Genomic DNA, 18,517 nt, shown 5'->3' with positions numbered 1-18,517 from the left:
GTTGTTGAGAGATCTGGTGTCATTTCACATCCCCTTATTCCTACATCTGAATAAAAATAATTGCTCTCTTGATTTGAGAATGTGTCCTGGTAGAGCTTCATTGACCAGAGTGATTAATCTGACAGGTTTTTATTACTACCATTGTTATTTGTTTGCAACTTTTTTTACGGAAAAAACTCTGAATGACTTAACGCGAAAGTTAAAAACAATTAAAATTGGAAAATGTAAAACAATGTATCGTATTAGATAGGGGTAGATAGTAGAGGCACCGGCCGTTTTAGGCACATTCATTGCATGCGCAGCCATGCACACAAGCATCACCACAACCTGGAAATGGTCAGGAAAGGAGGCAGGGCAGGGTGGGCTGGCATGCGCTCCATTGGAGGTCAGGAACGCACACGCCTCCCCACGCAAAACAGTCATTCCCTGTAGTGCTGCCTATACGGACCAATCCTAAGAACACTGAAATGTTTATCCTCTTTACAATTTCTACAGGACTTCCACAGTCTGGCAACTTACTTGTCCCAGAACACGTCCTCCGTGTTCCTCGACATCATCTCCGATTTCCATCTGCTTCTCTTCTTGGTCACCAACGAAGTGATGCCTTTAAGGGTATGTAATGAGAAGGAAGTTAATTCTGGTGAACGGTGTGAGTTCTTGCAAAGAGAGTTCTGTATATTTAAGGGCATGGGCACCTCTGGCCTCCACACAGTCTACCTCGCTTGCTTGCTTGCTTGCTTGCTTGCTTGCTTGCTTGCTTGCTTGCTTGCTTGCTTGCAGAAAGCTACATGCTTCTCTTTACATTCGCCTTCAGGTAGTTTGGCAAGGCATCTTTTCTCAGACACCACAGGCTGCCCTATCTCTTGAAGTGCCTCTTCAAGGTTGGTGGCAAAGATGCTCGTGGGATTTCAGTGTGGCAGTCTCAGCTTGGCCTTTGTGTTGTTTGTATTGGTATGTTCTTGGACAAGACAAGAGCCAACTTGGATGTTACACTGACAACTGGAAGCACTTCCTGCAGTAAACCGCTGCATGATCAGTTGCCCAGTCTTACCAAGGCCAGCAACTTCCTGTGTTTGCATCTCCGCCCATGCCTCCGCCCTCTTTTTATTGGCTGGGCAGCTGGCGATTATAACATCTGGAACGCCCTTCATCCCCCCCCCCCAAAGTAAACACCAAAAGTGGCGTGGGGGGCCTTGTTCCATGTATTGAGAACTGCAAACATTCAGCATTTGCATAACAGCTGGGTCTACCAGTAGGCAACTGAAAAGCAGGACCAGTCAGATATGCTTTGTGTTAGATAACAAGACAATGTATTCCCTCCCTTATTAATACTATTTTTTTAAAAAAAACAAACCTGAATACTTACATTTAGTGCCAAAAAGGTGGGGCAGGTGTGGTGACAAGATAGGCATGTAGCCCATAAAAAGGGGGAGGTACTTCACATTTTCACTGCATTTTGTCTTTTGGGGCCATTTGCCAGTTTCTGAATTGAGCTGATGTATTAGTGAGAGACATGTACAGTATGCACACTCAGAAGTCTTAAGTCTGCACCTCTGAAGTGGCCTCTAGCGCCCTCTGCTGTTTGGAGCACAAGATGTCCCCCTTCAGCTAAGTCATCTTCATACAGCCATGCAAGTTTGCCACTTGCATGTGGCAAGTTGCGGTTGCCGAAAAACGAATGCATGAAAGAATGCAGCTGTACTGCAACCCACCATTCAGACTCACTCCCGCCGCCACTGCGGTCTGGTTCTTCTGGGTGCTGTCCTGGCTGGTTGAAGGAGTTCACACTGAAAGTTCCTTTCCCCCAAATACAGCAACGTACCATGCAGGGTTGTGTTCAGTGTGTGTGCAGTTCATCTTCTTGTTTTATAGCATGAGTAGGCAAACTAAGGTCCGGGGGCCGGGTCCAGCCCAGTCGCCTTCTAAATCCGGCCTGCGGATGTTCCGGGAATCAGCATGTTTTTACAGGAGTAGAATGTGTCCTTTTATTTAAAATGCATCTCTGGGTTATTTGTGGGGCATTGGAATCTGTTCATTTATTTTTTTCAAAATATAGTCCAGCCCCCCACAAGGTCTGAGGGACAGTGGACCGGCCCCCTGCTGAAAAAGTTTGCTGACCCCTGTTTTATAGGGTTGCTGGCCCTTTAATCTGGAAGGGAGGCAGAGAGCACACCTGAGATGGCACTGGGATGCTGTTAGATTGTTGGAAACCGAAGTGTATCTTTTTTGCCAGTCAACACAAGCTTTTCTGCTTGCCTGATGAGACGATCAGCCATCTCTCCCCCAGCCCCATATGCTGTTCTGGGACTCTTCCAACCCTCCCCCAGAGCCAGTTTGGGGGTATGGGGAAAGAGTGGGGAGCCCCACTGTAATATTGGTGGTCTTTATATTTAAGGGGATGGGCACCTCTTTGTGGGGTCTTTGTGGGGACGTTCGCTGGCAAGAAAACTTAGCTGTGTTTGGCCCTACAGATGTGTTATTTGCAAAGATGCCTTATTGTTAAATAAGCAGTCATGTTACCACTACGGTTGGTGGATTTGGGGTGGGGGGGGCAGCTCTGGAGAAAAGAGATTCTTCCTGAACAGCCCCAGGTATCCTTGAGGTAAATGGGATTAGCTGTGACCTGACCCATCATCTCTCTTCCAGGATAGCATCAGCTTGTTGCTGGAGGCAGTCAGGACTCGGAATGAAGAGCTTGCACAGACTTGGAAGAAATCTGAGCAATGGGCCACCATTGAACAGCTTTGCAGTATGTCATGTCTTTCCCCTTTGATACTAGGATTTGGGCACCTCTGCAGAGATGTTGGAGAGCTTTGGTTTTATCTGTTATCAGATCACCCAGGGTTGTGATTTGGTGTCTGAGTTCCCTCAGTTACTTGGGGGGCGGGGGGGGGGGGAGATCTCAGTAGGAAGGAAGGGGCTTGAGCAAGGATAACAGTCTCCCTGGCCAAAGGAAAGAAATATTTGTGAAACAGTCTGCGGGCAAGCGTGTAATCCTTGTGGATAAACAACTCGGTGAACTTGATCTAGTGCAGGAGAGCAAATAAAGTCTCTCACAAATAATACTATGAGGGGATCCAAAGCTGTACAGACCTTGCAGAAGAGGAGAAAATATAGTTGGCATATAGTAAAGGTAAAGGGACCCCTGACCATTAGGTCCAGTCATGGCCAACTCTGGGGTTGCGGCGCTCATCTTGCTTTATTGGCCGAGGGAGCCGGTGTACAGCTTCCGGGTCATGTGGCCAGCATGACTAAGCTGCTTCTGGTGAACCAGAGCAGCGAACGGAAACACCGTTTACCTTCCTGCTGGAGTGGTACCTATTTATCTACTTGAACTTTGGCGTTCTTTTGAACTGCTAGGTTGGCAGGAGCAGGGACTGAGCAAAGGGAGTTCACCCCATTGCAGGGATTCGAACCGCCGACCTTCTGATCAGCAAGTCCTAGGCTCTGTGGTTTAACCCACAGCGCCACCCGCGTCCAGTTGGCATACAGCTCTGCACAAACTAGAGAAAGCTACCCTTTTCTGTAATTTTCAGCTGAAAATTCCCCCACTTTGTCAGAGCTTTCCTAACCCCCCTCCTGATTCTTCTTGTGTGTTTTTTTAATCCCTTTTTCTAGGCACAGTTGGAGTTCAGCTTCCAGGCCTCCAAGAATACGGTGCCATGGGTGGTTCAACACACGCCACAACCTCCGCCATGTGGGCCTGCCAGCACTGCACCTTCATGAACCAGCCGGGCACCGATCACTGCGAGATGTGCAGCCTCCCACGTAGCTAGGCCCCCTCTCGGCTTAGCATTCGGGGCGGCCCTTACAGACCAACTGGCGGAAATACAGAGGCAAACCCTTAGCCAGGCGGGGGACTGTTCTTCCTCCTGGGATGACGCACCCTGAGGGTCGGGGCAGGTGGGGGAGGGGAGGGGAGCGACCCACATCGTGGGCACTTGGTGCCATCCAGCGGGTGACAGCTTGCCGGTGGAACTGGATGTTTTAGGGGGAGGGATACGGCACAGCCCCTCTGCCCGGCGCTGCTGCCTTGTCTTTTCTTTGCTCTCAGTATTGTAGAAAGCCAGCCAGTGGTCATGTTTCCCTGGAGCTGCCGTTGCACAACCCCGTGGGCACATGGCAGTGTGGTCATGCTGCGCCCGCCCCCCCCCCCAATCAGCTTGCATGCCACAAGCTTCCCCCAGCCTTAAGCCAGTCACAGTGAGGCAAGGCAGTTGTGTTGAAGGGGTCAATTGGGTCCCCAGGCTAGCTTGCCTAATGTTGCTCCCTTGACATGCTTTTTGCATTTAGCCCCAGAATCGCTGGGTCCCTGGTGCCTGCGTCACTTCGGTCCAGCCTCTAATTAGAGCTTCCAAATTGAGTGACCTGCACTGGCAGAACATACAGTTGCTTTGTAGCCCCCTGGGCTAAGTCCCAGACCGACTATCTCGGCTAGAGAGGAAGAGGAGGAGAGAACACGCTTCTCAACTTGGTAGGGTGTTTACAGTCGTCCAGCCCAGCCGCAATGGCCACAGATTTAAAGAGCTCTATCAAAACAGCTGTCTCCTGGTGCTTCTCAGCTAGAGCTAGGTAACAGAGGGCCGTTCTTGCCCAAATCGGGCAGTGGGGACCAGCTGGCTTCCCAAACTGGAAGCGGGTCGCAATTTGGCGGCATCATCCTGGCTGTTTCAGGGTTGGGCAGGCAGTTCGCGAGCAGTTTGCTTGCTCCAGATTTCCATATGCTGTCATCCCTTTGCATTTAAAGCCAATTCCTGGTCTTTGTAGCTGTGAGCAGGCAAACCTCGCAAGTACCTTTCCTCGTGCCTGTTAGCGACTTAAATAGCATCCCAGCAGGGAAAGCTAAATGGAACGTTTGTCGGCATCTTGAAAGGAGCTTTGTCTTGCTGCAGCGCGATCCAGGCAAATTGCAGCCGAGGCGCTGGAAATTCTCCTGCCTCCAGAACACTTACCTGCCTCCTCTTCCCATAACCACATTTTTAGCAGTGCCCTCGAGCTCCTCGTGTCTTTTGATGCGTGAGCTCCTCCATTGCCATACAGAGATGTGCTTTCATTGTCCAAAAATTCCCAGCATCTCTGCCAGCAGCGTTAGGGCACATTTGGTTCCTCTTGCACAGCAGTATTTCTGCACCTAACTAGCCTGTTCATCCCCCAGGCAACTCCCATCAGTTTTATAGCAGAGAAGCAAGGCATTCATGCCATCCATTGGGTTATGGGGACAGAGGGCATCCCGTAATTTTTATCTTGTTAGATGCCCACCCCAGCAAAATGTGCCTCCACCCCAGCTACCAGTTTTCTTTATGGGCCTGTAGGCCTGGCTCCCAGACAGCTGCCATGAGCGACACAGTCTCTACCTGTCCATGGCTGGAAATACCTAGGGCTTTGTCCGTCAGGTGTTTGAACCAACACGTCACCTGGCCCTTGTTATTGCTGACCGGACGTGCGGCTCTCTTCTTTCCTGGGTTTGTGTTTTGACTAGATTCCTTGAGCTCACCGGGCTGTAGCTACTCTTGCTATTCCTTTTCATTCTATGGGTTGCAGAGGTGTGTGTTTGGTTTGGACTGGAGTTGACTGAATAACAGCCCTGCAAATAAAAAAATATATTAAAAGCGTCTGAAATGGAAGCCTCCTGGTCTGGTTCTTTTGCCCGCCTTGTCCTCTTGTGTTTGCTTTTCTTCCCATCCGTTTTACGAACTTGTGCAGCTCTTGGATTAACAGAGCTTTCCCCAGACAAAGCTTTGAATATTCTTCAGAGCAGTGCCCCAGTGAGAATCTTTTTGATCCGAGCTCCCCACTTCAAACCTTGTAGTCCTTGCCTGCCGTAAATGCTTGCTAAGGACTTTGGCAACTGCAGGAGGGGAGCAAATTGTGGCATTTCAGCAGCCCTTCTGCTGAAGATGGTGAAGCTTTGTCTAGAGAAAAACACAGTGCAGTGGTACCTTGATTGTCAAACTTAACACATTCCGGAAGTCTGTTCCGGGAGTCTGTTTGACTCCCAAAACGGTTCAAAAACCAAGGTGCTGCTTCCAATTGGCTACAGGAGCTTCTGCACTCGATCAGAAGCCGCGTCGAACGTTTGGCTTCCAAAAAACATTTGCAAACCAGAACACTCACTTCCAGGTTTGCGACGTTTGGGAACCGATTTGTTCGGGAGCCAAGCCGTTTGACAACCAAGGTACCACTGTACTAGGCAAAGCTTTAGTATCTCATCTCAGAGCTCTACCAAGCAAAACATACAGTTGTCACTTAGGTGTTTATAGTGTAGCTTTAGATCAGCCTCTCTCAACCTGTGGGTCCCCAGATGTTGTTGAACTACAACTCCCATCACTCCTAGCTAGCAAGGCCACAGCTCGGGGATGATGGGAGTTGTAGTCCAACAACATCTGGGGACCCACAGGTTGAGAACTGCTGCTTTGATGAAGAGCTCACTTGAGTAGTCTAAGAGGGGGAAGCTTAGAAGGATCTCGCTGAAAGTGCTTCGCAAGCCAGTCTCCCTTGTTTTGGCTTTGTTTCTGCCCATACAACAAAGCGGCAGCAAAACATTTTAAATTGTAAAAGGGATTGTTTTATTGTAAAACACTCAATATTCCTCAGACTTGCAACTTAGAATTTGTAAAGCTCCCTGAACCTTACATGCATCCTGCCCAACATCAGTTGTCCTGGCTACAGCAGAAGCAGGTGAATGAGTGAGTCACTTCTTCCAATGTCCAGTTTTGTTAATTGGCTTCAAGGAGCAATGGCCTTGCGGGATTCTTGGGTTTTCAACTCTCATTTGACCATGCTTTTTTAGGAGTCAGACTTTTAATTTCGAATGTTTATAAGGGGAGGTAGAGAGTTTGGGCTGAAAGTTGGAGTGGGCTAATTTGGTACAGTGGTGCCTCGCAAGACAAAATTAATTCGTTCTGCGAGTTTTTTCGCCTTGTGAATTTTTCGTCTTGCGAAGCACGGTTTCCCATAGGAAATGCATTGACGGTTTCCCATAGGAATGCATTGATGGTTTTAAGAAAAAGGCGCAAGACGTTTTCGTCTTGTGAAGCAAGCCCATAGGGAAATTCGTCTTGCGAAGCAACTCAAAAAACAAAAAACTCTTTCGTCTTGCGAGGCATTCGTCTTGCGAGGTACCACTGTACTAGCAGGGAGCTGCTTTAATGCTTATTTTTCAGAGAATGGATTCCAAAGAGCCGGATTTCTGACTATTCAAAGCATACGCAATGGAAATAAGAGTGACCAATACACACACACACACACACACACACTAGTAGGGATCCCCTGCAGCCTCCAGCATGGACAATAAACATCCAATTTGTTCACAACTTGCCAAGTGGCAACTTGCCATAATTCTGAAAAATTGCACTAGCAAGGGGTGTAAGGTTAGGTCCAGCTTGTGAAATCCTTTTGAAGATAATATGGACTTGGAAGGTGCTCAATATGAAGCTGAAAGAGAATTCTATAGGCAGACATGGGTTTTCTGGATTTCTATGAAGTGTCCCAACACTTGAACCCTTCACCCAAAGCTCATTAGCTTTCGAAAATTGCCTTCCTTGTACACATGTCAACTGGCTTCGAAGAAAACTTCCCTGTTTGCATACATGCAGTAAATCCCCCTCCAGCAAAATACTGGATTCCTGCTTTTGCCCTGGGCAGTTTGCAGTGCCAGCTTTCTAGGAAAATCGTGACCTGGCCCTGTCCAGATTTTAGGTTCTTAGATGGGAAAGGGTCTTAATGCTGGGCAGAGCCCTAGCAATAAATGATGTTGCTGCCCTCAAACGCTGACACTTGGCAGAAAAGGAAATGACACAGAAATGAGCCGGCAATATCTGTCCCGTAAAGAAGACCAGCATCCAAGATAACAGCTGAATTCTGGAATATCCACCAAAGCATTGACTTGAGAGTTAATGGATTCTTGGAGCTGGAGAGAACTTGAGAGGTAGAAAAGCCACATATTGATGAGCATATGCACTTCCACTCCACAGCTCCTGTGAAGACCCATCATACCCTAAGTGAAAGAGATGAAGTTTAAGAGAAAGGTCAGAGCCTCTTCTGGTGAATATTTCACTCCATCCAAAAGAAAGCAAGTTCTGGGAGGGGTTGTCTTCTTCTTGTAGCCCTTAGCAGAAGAGCAGGGAGCCTGTGGTCCTCCCAAATGTTACAAGGCTCCAGCTCCCATCATCCTTGGTCATGCTGATGGGTGTTGGGAATCCAAAGACCACATGTTCCCTGCCTCTGGCTTAGCATCAACAGTGACCTTGGACTCCCAAATCCAACTTGTGCAGAGGGATTGGATTGCAGACTTTCTCTGAAGCTCCGTAACAAACCAAAGACAGTTCAATTGGGCAGGAGAGAGCTCTCTTGCCCTCTTCCGCCACGTGTCTGTGTCCTGAATTGTACTTTTGCAATTTCTGGGAGTTGTTCCACTGTCCTGTAGGCTTCCTCCTTCCTCCCTCCCCCCCCCACCCTTTTGAAGGAAACAAGCCATGGCCTGGAGGCCTCTCAATAGGCCCAAAGGATCTGTTTGCAATTAGAAGACTGCTGTGTGGCTTGGCAGAATTCCAGGGCAGCTTGGCTATAAGGCGAAGAGAGGCAGACCTTGGCCAGAGAGAGAGAGAGAGAGAGAAGAAAACCCTTGGACTTGAAAAAGCAACTGCCACAATTTACCATCTCTGATTCTCTGTTCAACAGGTAAGGAGTTTCTCCTTTTTTGCAGTCTATAAACCTAGTTCTGAGCATTATTGGCTCTCAAGCTACTTGGGGAGAACGTTCTCTAAAGGGGTTGCCAGGTTTCTGGGGTACCCTTTAAAAGGTAAATGGACCCCTGACTGTTAGGTCCAGTTGCAGTTGACTCTGGGGTTGTGGCGCTCATCTCACTTTACTGGCCAAGAGGGCCGGTGTTTGTCCGCAGACAGCTTCCGGGTCATGTGGCCAGCATGACTAAGCCGCTTCTGGCGAACCAGAGCAGCGGAAGGAAATGCCTTTTACCTTCCCGCCAGAGCGGCACCTATTTATCTACTTGCACTGGCATGCTTTCGAACTGCTAGGTTGGCAGGAGCTGGGACCGAGCAACGGGGGCTCATCCCGTCATGGGGATTTGAACCGCCGACTTTCTGATCAACCAGCCCTAGGCTCAGTGGTTTAGACCACAGCACCACCCGCGTCCCTTGGGGTACCCTTTGCTAGTGCCAGATCTCTGTCTCCTATTCGGACACAGTTCCCAGCAGTGCCTCCTGTATGTTATTGGGGCCCATTGCAGTGGCTCTGATGTCTTGGAAGAGAATTAATAGAGGAGGCAAGCAAGGGTCCGAGGATGAAGACAGCACACAAAAGTTCTGAGCTGTCGTACCGTCTGTTCTTAGCCTCTCATCCAAACAGCTTGTCAGCACAAAAATCACAGGAAAGAATGGAGTTAACATCCGAGAAGATTCTAGTGTATCCAGCCCTGCGAAGTATCTGCTGTTTCTTCATGTTTTGGATTAAAATGTTTGGGGTTACCCTTGAGATCACGGGTAGGAAGCAGATGCAAGCAAAGGATAAGCCAACATTTTCCAGCAACCAAGCAGAAGCATGTAGAGCAACCCAGATAAACAGCCTGACTACGCAGATAATTATTGTTGGGCCGGTCAAAATGAAGAGAGCCTTCTGTTACTGGTCCCAAGGCTACAGATTAGAGATTCTTCCTTGCTCCTTGTCTGTAGTCGCTACTGTAGATGCAGGTTTGGTATGTATCCTGTCCCATGCTGCCAGCCCTTCTCAGCTCTGTCTCCACTACAAGGATGTAGCAAATGCTTTTCTGGCTGCTCCAGACCCTCCAAGTGTCCCTATTTTCCAGGGACAGTCCCAGATTTACAGAAGCCATCCCAGTTTCTGATATGATCCCAGAATGTCCCGCTTTTCCTTTGTTGTTGTTTAGTCGTTTAGTCGTGTCCGACTCTTCGTGACCCCATGGACCAGAGCACACCAGGCACTCCTGTCTTCCACTGCCTCCCGCAGTTTGGTCAAACTCATGCTGGTAGCTTTGAGAACACTGTCCAACCATCTCATCCTCTGTCATCCTCTTCTCCTTGTGCCCTCCATCTTTCCCAACATCAGGGTCTTTTCCAGGGAGTCTTCTCTTCTCATGAGGTGGCCAAAGTATTGGAGCCTCAGCTTCAGGATCTGTCCTTCCAGTGAGCACTCAGGGCTGATTTCCTTAAGAATGGATAGGTTTGATCTTCTTGCAGTCCATGAAACTCTCAAGAGTCTCCTCCACCACTTTTCCTTAGGACGTCCCTATTTTCATTGGAGAAATGTTGGAGGGTATGGAGTTATGCAACCCCCAAGCCAAAGAAATAAGTAACTATACAACCTTCAGAAGACATCTGAAGGCAGCCCTGTTTTTAAGTGTTTTTAAATGTTCTGTTATGTTTTTATATATGGTAGAAACCACCCAGAGTGGCTGGGGCAATAATAAAAAAAATATTCTTATGAAATAGGTAGGACGTCCCTATTTTCATCGGAGAAATGTTGGAGGGTATCCCTTTCTCTCCTCCCCCAAATAAGAGTAGAAGGTTTAATGCCATACTTGTGGGTACACAACACTGGCATGTTTTGTGGCATGGAAACAACTCAGGAAAACCTGGGTACAGATTCTTGCATCACTGGTTCACACCACTGGGCCGCATTCCCTTTGTGCCTGACGCACAGAGACTTGCCGGGATCTGACCTATAAGTGGACACATGCAAATGTGACGTTGCTATGGCTGCAGAGCCAGAGAGGCCCTTCCCCCCCCCCCCTTTCCATTTGGTATGAACAGCTTGTGACCATCCCGGCTGGGAAATGTCCATATGGGAGCCATCAAAGCAATAGGGGTGAGGAAAGGGGACTGTTGTTGCGGAACTAGTACTTGGGGAAGGGAGGCTTTTCTGATGCATTTTTCCTTCTCCTGTCCCTCTGCAAAGGCACCATGAGACAGATCTTCTCCCTACTGCTTTTGGTGGCAATCTGTTGTGCCGCCAAACCAAAGAGGCAGCAGGCAACGTCAGAATGGGACTACAGATCTGAAGGTAAGGTTCCAGATTTGCTGGGTGCCAAAGAGTGGGCTGATGCCACGCAAAGCTTGTTTTGTCTTTTGTTTCATTTCCATTTGCAAATGTGCATTTGGGGCTGCAGATTTCCCGGTTTTACTATCCATGCGCAGGCCCTGCCTTCTTGGTTTTGCAAAGCTAACACAAAACTAATAGGGTACATGGGCTCTAGCCAGCCAACTCACACTGGACAGATAAGAAAGTAAGCTTGGTTTCTGAACTGTCAGCATAAAAAACCCACTTTTGTGAAGGTTTTGAACACAAGACCCAAATCTCCCCTGCATACATTCGCAATGCTTTTGAAACTGTGGACAGAAGATTAAACTTCCCTTCTGCCCCTATCCTGTAGAGCTTTAATCCTGTTTGAGCATTTTTTGATTTACCCATAAATCCATTCCCACTCTCTGTATCTTGTCACCATGATATACTTGAGGATATACTTCCAGGGATATACTTCTAGGGAAACAAATTCCCTGAAATTAAATGTTTAAAGAGTGGCAGTTCTGTATATTCCCCTCCCTCTCTTGGCATATGTAGTCTCGACATCGAATATAATAACACCTCAGTTTCTAAAGAGGCTTCCATGTTCTCAGTTGTGTATGTTTTGTATTAGAATGTATTTTTGGTCTTTATATAAACTTCTTAATCCATCAACAGATGTGAACAAGGTGGGTTACATAGTTTTAAAATGCAGCTGATAAACCAAGTTTATTCTAATTCCATCTGTCTTAGGATGGATTTCACATGTGTGCTTTTTGTTTGCAATTATTTAGTCTGACAAATGATTCAAATTCTGGTCTGATGGAAATGGTGGGGGAGCCCTCCCTTTCCGAGCCAGGAAATGGAACTGCAGAACTGCTATAGTTCAGAGAAAGGTGTATGTTCTTCTATATTATTACAGTCGTACCTTGGATCCCAAACATCTTGGTACTCGCACGTTTTGGCTCCCAAACACCGCAAACCTGAAATGAGTGTTCCGGTTTGCAAACGTCCTTGTGAACGCTTCCTGCAGCCAATCAGAAGCCGCATCTTGGTTTCCAAACGTTTTGGAAGTTGAACGGACTTCCGGAACAGATTCTGTTTGACTTCCAAGTAATACGACTGTATTACTACTATGATATTCTCTCATACTCCCAATTCTGTCTTCCAGCTGAAAAAGTAAACATGAGGGGATGTGCCAACCTCACTGTTGTTCTGGACAACTGGAAGTTTGCTATTGTGTCTCAAATGAAGAATCTTCTCCTCTTTGACCACCAGTCTGTGTTGCCTGACTATGGAAGGTGAGCCTGGGTAGTAAAGGTGGCAGCAAAATGGACTTCTCCTGTGATCTGTGCAAACCTGCTGTACAGTCGCCATCTTGGGTTCGGCAGGTCATGTATGGCCGCCTACTTGGGACTCAATAAAGCAACCTGTTTGGCAGCAATCTTGGAAATGCATGGCTAAGGGGCTGTTTTCAGTTTTGTGGGCTACAAGTTGTAAAAGCAGTGCCTCCCAAACTTGGGTCTCCAGCTGTTTTTGGACTACAACTCCCATCATCCCTTTCTAGCAGGACCAGTGATGGGAGTTGTAGTCCAAAAACAGCTGGAGACCCAAGTTTGGGGGGACACTGTTGCTCTGTCTTAAGCTGTTACCCTCCAGGTGTTGTAGGACTACAACTCCCATCATCCCTGAGCGTCGGCCATGTTGGCTGAGGTTCATGGGTGTTGGAAGTTCATCAGAATCTGGACAGCCACAGGTCCCTCATTCCCTCACCTAAAGCCATTGGCTCAACGAGAGGCATCTGCCTCTGTCAGTCCGTGCTATACTGTGAAGAAATCCCCTGTAAGTAAACTTTGGTTTTTGTAGCTGGTTTTTGGGTGGTTGCCCTGCCTAGATACTGTGCATGCAGTTTGGCATTATGGGAAGAACTTGCTCTTTCTTAAGCTCTGAACTTTTGCCAAAGTGTTTCTCCCTTAAGTATTATTGCAGTGTCCCTATTATCCAGGGCCAATCCTGGATTTACAGAAGCCATCTGATTTGATCCCAGAATGCTCTGGGTTGCCTTAGGATGTCCCTGTTTTCATTGGAAAATTTTTGGAGGGTATGGAGTTATGCAATCACCCCAAGCCAAGGAGACAAGTAACTATACAACCTTTAGAAGACATCTGAAGGCAGCCCTGTATAGGGAAGTTTTCCCCGTACAGTGGTACCTCGGGTTAAGAACTTAATTCATTCTGGAGGTCTGTTCTTAACCTAAAACTGTTCTTAACCTGAGGTACCACTTTAGCTAATGGGGCCTCCCACGCTGCCGCCGCGCGATTTCTGTTCTCATCCTGAAGCAAAGTTCTTAACCCGAGGTACTATTTCTGGGTTAGTGAAGTCTTTAACTAAAACGTCTGTAACCTGAAGCATCTGTAACCCAAGATACCACTGTATAGGGAAGTTAAAATGTATAATGTTTTATTATGCTTTTATATATGTTGGAAGCCGCCCAGAATGGCTGGGGCAACCCAGTCAGATAAGCAGGATATAAATAACAGAAGAAGAAGGATTAATATTATTATCAGGGCTTTTTTTCCAGCTGGAACTCAGTTCCGGCACTTCTCATGTGCAGAGGCAGAGCAAGGTGGGTGCAGTCTGCCCTGGGTGCCATCCTGAGGAGGGGGGTGGTGACAAAATCCCAGCCGGGTCCAATCACAGATAATGAAGATGGAATAGGACATCCCTGTTTTCACTGGAGAAATGTTGGTGGGTATGTTATTGGTTGCTGTGGAAGTGCTCCTTGCTTTGGGCTTTGTAGCCCACTATAGAGGAATTTATTTTTGCTTGCTTCTTTCCTTTCTAGGATCAAGCCACTTTCCGACGCCCTCAACGACCTGTACCTAGAATTCAACGCCCTCAAGGAACGGCTTGGAGAACTGACCACGCGCTTTGAAGGAGTGGAGTCTTTTGTGGATGAGATGAACAAAAAAGGCCAGAGCCAGCCTGTTGCTAAGACCCCCCTCAGGGTTGCCCAACCAGAGGTGGAGAAAGCAAGTTTCCCCTTGCCAGCCAAGCGCCGGAGGGTCCTGATTCGGAATGGGAGAAAACCCACAGAATCACTGACAGGTGGAACACAGTAGAAACTTTGCTGAGGGGGTCTCCTCCTCTGTTCCGGAGTGCTCCGGATCTTACCGACTCCTTTAGAGACCAAATGTATCTGTCTGTCTATCCTTTTCCCCCCTCTGAAAGTCTGGATTCAGTGAGAGACAGAGACCTAGATAGAAGCCTTTCCTTGGCTAATTTCACTCTGTGCTTGCACTGCAAAAGGTATAAGGAGGATGGATTCTGGGGACTGTAGAGTTTAGCTGCATGGTTCCATCCAAAGAGGGTGGTTTGATTCTCAAGGGGGCCTGTTCCTTAAAATCCTCTCACACAGCTCAACCTGACAGGGAACGAGGCACTTCTCAGTATTATCAGTATTGTACAGATCTCAGGAAAGGTGATGCGCTGCACTTTGCACATTTCCAGTGTCGTAGAACCTTGAGAAGAAATACTGCTGTGGCCACAGCACCGGTGTCACAGGTAATCTGTGTCGAGCACAGTCGAAGGAAGTGTCTGGCAGTTGCGTAGGAATCTGTTCATTTCTGACAGCTGCAGCCAACGCCTTGCATTTCGTCGTAGGATGTAGTAATGCTTAGACTTCCACAGTGCAGAATCTTACGGAGGATGTCAGTGCATAGGCTCTTGCCTTCCAGATGTTGTGCTCTAGAGTTTCCCATAAGCATTAACATGTACAGCCTCAAGAAATACTGAACGCAACTGAGGAATAATCGCATCTGTTCCCCCCGCCCGCCCTCTTGCTAGTGGGAGCAAATGAAGGCAGTTGATAAATAGCAACGGAACTGTGCTTCCGCATACTGCGGAAGCAAGCAGATAACTCTGAATTCAGACTCTAAATTAGTTTTTTCTCCCCTGTGTGTCCATTTTAAAGTACAAACCCAGTCTCTTCTCGCATACCAGAAAGAGTGTTCAATCAGGAGCGGCTTTTCTTTTCTTACATGTAGGTTTATTAAAGTGACAGACGCCATAAATGTGCGTGCAGACCCTATGCAGATTATGTAAAGGAGTGTGCAGATGCCATGCTTGGTGATAGCGCACTGAACATCTCAGCCACGTTATGCCTAAATGGCACCTTGGACGGAAACCTAGTCATGCTTTGAAAGCGAAGTCATGCCATTTGAATTAGGTAGTCAGCTCCCCTGGCTGCCATTTGCTTCTTAGCCTGGAATGTTGCTTTTCCTTTAAATAAAAATGGCCCACCTCCACCCAGTGTCACGAGAAAACCAGCAGAATGAAGTGTAAACAGGATCTGTCTTCCCTTGCCGCCCACCCCCAACTTGGCTCTACAAGCCGAGGCCCCTTCTCGGAAATGGGAAATGCCGTGCCAGATAGCCAAACATCACAGATTAGCTGCAGCCAGATTATGAGTAACTGAGTTTTATATAATACTCCCCATTCCCCTGGGGAGCTAACAGACACTCCTCTCTCAATGTTGGCTGATGGGCACTTGGCCTTCATTTCCCTGCATCTTGCCCCCCCCCCCCCCAGCCTCCTTCTCAGGGCCAACATGTTAGCATTTGGATGATGGGAAGGCAAGGCTGTGGAGAATCGTTGACATTCCCACCCCCAACCAGCCCAGCAGGTTTAAATTGCTGCGAGGCACAGGGGATTTCAAGTGTCAACGCCTGGGATTCAGCATACCTGACAACACCTCCATACCAAAAAAATAAGTGGTATCAGCCAGTGTTAGAAATATATATATATACAGTGGTACCTCGGGTTACAGACTCCGCTAACCCAGAAATATTACCTCGGGTTGAGAACTTTACCTCAGGATGAGAACAGAAATCGCGCAGCAGGCCCCATTAGCTAAAGTAGTACCTCAGGTTAAGAACAGTTTCAGGTTAAGAACGGACCTCCAGAATGAATTAAGTTCTTAACCCGAGGTACCACTCTGTGTGTGTGTGTGTGTGTGTGTGTGGCAACTAGACATTCTGTTTTGGTGACTGCAACCTTGGTTTAAACTTCTCTTTCAAGTCTGTTTCTGAAATTCTTTTGTAATAAGACAGCTGCTTTGCGATCCTGTATTGAATGTCCTGGGAGACTGAAGTGTTCTCCTACTGGCTTCTCTGTCTTGTGATTCCTGATGTCAAATTTATGTCCATTTGTCCAATATAGAGAGTTGAAGCGCACGGCTGGCATTTGATGGCATACACAATGTCAGAAGATGAGCAATTAAATAGGCCTGAGATGGTATATTGGATGTTTCCTTATGAAAAATTTCACCGCACACCACTGGAGATTTCAGTAAAAGTTTGCTTGGAGCATGTCAGCTATGCAATTCATGCCAGACATTGGTTCGTGGATGTTAAAGCCTCCAAAAGCACCTCCAGGTAAACTCTTAAAACAGGTCAAAAATCATACAGGATAAAACTGCAAGAGATTCAGCTCGATAACTGCCAGCGTGGAAGGGTTTCCATACGGAAATGGGGAAAAGTGTGTCCTCCAAGCTTTGCTCCACTTAGTCTCACTTTATATTGCATTATGTCCACAAAGTTTTCTACTCACTTTTCTGTTGTTGTTGCCAAACTTTCAACAACATTGCAGGGCAGGCGATTTTCTTCCAGTTGTACAAGTGAGTGAATTTTCAGCAAGGTGCCCTGTGGCCAAAGTGGAAAGTGCAACATTTCCCCTGATGAAAAAAAGCTGTTAACACAGAGCTTTCCAAACCGTGTGTCGGCTGCAGTCTGTAGCTAGGTGTGTCGTGCAAACGCTTCCCCACGCTCTGAGAAGGGGTTAATTTAGCCTCCGGCTGGCTAGCAAAACTGAATTACCATGCCGCAAAATGATGCAGGTCTAAAAAGTGTGTCATCAACATGAAACGTTTCGAAAGCTCTGCTGTAACAAGTCTCCCAGCTATTCAAGTTCAGCTGGAGCATTTGGCACCGAAATCCCTGTATCCGTATTTTATTTTTATATGCTTTCCCCACTATCTTTTAAACTGTAACTTTAAATAAAGACAAACGAGGCAACACACTGTCCCAATAACAGTTGCTTTGCTTATGAAGCTCGAAGCCAAAGTACACCCGTGTTTTGTAGCAAGATGAAGAATCAGTCTAACCTTTGTACGTTGCCAAATGGATCAAGTCTAAGAACATTTATCAAAGCTTTCATTGGAAGCTTCCCTAAATGTTGCCCTTATTTCAATATAACACTTCCCAAGCCACTTTGTTCCTGACCTAATGGACAAATCTAAGGCAGTACAGAAGCACCAAGGCGCCATCCATCATAGTCACAGTGTTGAAGTCCTTTACTTGTACAGATGCAGCTCATGGCCTGTCCGAAGTGGAATGCCAAATTTGGGAATGAATCATTCTGTAGCTTCTCATATGCTGTACTTTTACTCTAAATGCATACATGTTTTAAAAAGGGCTTTAAAAAAATCAGATTACTACCTTTAGCTCTGATAATTTTTATAATACCAGGCGCTCTCTCTCTCTCTCTGTCTGTCTGTCTGTCTCTGTATGTATGTATGTATGTATGCGGGTGGTGCTGTGGGTAAAACCTCAGCACCTAGGACTTGCCGATCGCATGGTTGGTGGTTCAAATCCCCGCGGCGGGGTGAGCTCCTGTCGTTCAGTCCCAGCTCCTGCCCACCTAGCAGTTCGAAAGCACCCTTAAGTGCAAGTAGATAAATAGGTACCGCTTTATAGTGGGAAGGTAAACGGCGTTCCGTGTGCTGCTCTGGTGCTGGCTCGCCAGAGCAGCTTCGTCACACTGGCCGCGTGACCCGGAAGTGTCTCCGGACAGCGCTGGCCCCCGGCCTCTAGAGTGAGATGAGCGCACAACCCTAGAGTGTGTCAAGACTGGCCCGTACGGGCAGGGGTACCTTTACCTTTACCTTATGTATGTATGTATATAATAGTTCTACATGAAAAATCCCCAAAGCTACAAAACTTCCACACTTGTGTACATCTAACCTTTTAATAGTCCCTGCCCTCAGGCTGAAAATCTTACTAGTTTCGCAAGCCATTCTGGGAGACCTGTTGGCTTTGTTTTGGTTTTTTTAAGAACAGACTAAAAATACTTCAAATAATAATAATAATAATTGCACTTTTTTATTTTGGCTGTGTGATTTTTGTGACTGATGCAAGAGCTGGTTTTTAAGTGCAACAACTACAGTGGTGAGATGAGCATGTATGGTTTATTACGGCATATGGAAGGCATAATGGTCAGAAGTAACAAGGACTTGAATGACTGGATTCTGTGCTGAAGGGAGAAGCCAGCCTCTGGATTAGGCCCAAACGCACCTGATTTATCAGTTCCACATTTCTCCCTGCTCCCCATGGCTCAGTCTTCTGCTTTATCCTGGTTTATTTCCCAAATATAGCTCTGTCCCACGGCGGGCAGTGATGCCCTCTGCTGGTTCCACAGTGCT

General features: G+C 47.2%; 2 protein-coding genes across 2 annotated transcripts in view; both read left to right on the top strand.

The window, feature by feature from the left end:
- Positions 1 to 5,619, top strand: part of NPLOC4 (NPL4 homolog, ubiquitin recognition factor) — a 52,264-nt gene extending 46,645 nt beyond the window's left edge. The window contains exons 15-17 of the mRNA XM_083427556.1: positions 496 to 612; positions 2,647 to 2,749; positions 3,619 to 5,619. Coding sequence (XP_083283682.1) covers positions 496 to 612; positions 2,647 to 2,749; positions 3,619 to 3,776 — 378 coding nt within the window. The 3' untranslated portion in view covers positions 3,777 to 5,619. The remainder of the gene's footprint in view (positions 1 to 495; positions 613 to 2,646; positions 2,750 to 3,618) is intronic.
- Positions 5,620 to 8,477: 2,858 nt separating this feature from the next.
- Positions 8,478 to 17,111, top strand: LOC310671689 (uncharacterized protein). The gene is made up of 4 exons (XM_083428116.1): positions 8,478 to 8,679; positions 10,933 to 11,037; positions 12,209 to 12,338; positions 13,883 to 17,111. Exons 2-4 carry the CDS (start codon positions 10,938 to 10,940, stop codon positions 14,157 to 14,159), a joined length of 507 nt encoding a protein of 168 aa, XP_083284242.1. The 5' UTR covers positions 8,478 to 8,679; positions 10,933 to 10,937; the 3' UTR covers positions 14,160 to 17,111.
- The last annotated feature ends 1,406 nt before the right edge of the window (positions 17,112 to 18,517 follow it).

This window comes from Podarcis tiliguerta, assembly GCF_965153285.1.
Source record: "Podarcis tiliguerta genome assembly, chromosome: 2".
Lineage (NCBI taxonomy): Eukaryota > Metazoa > Chordata > Lepidosauria > Squamata > Lacertidae > Podarcis > Podarcis tiliguerta.
This window is presented reverse-complemented; position numbering and strand designations above follow the sequence as displayed.

Coding starts and splice junctions, on each gene's coding strand:
- LOC310671689 (XM_083428116.1), top strand. CDS start 10,938: ATGAGACAGATCTTCTCCCTACTGCTTTTGGTGGCAATCTGTTGTGCC. Junction 11,038..12,208: donor ATGGGACTACAGATCTGAAG/GTAAGGTTCCAG, acceptor TCTGTCTTCCAG/CTGAAAAAGTAAACATGAGG. Junction 12,339..13,882: donor GTGTTGCCTGACTATGGAAG/GTGAGCCTGGGT, acceptor TTTCCTTTCTAG/GATCAAGCCACTTTCCGACG.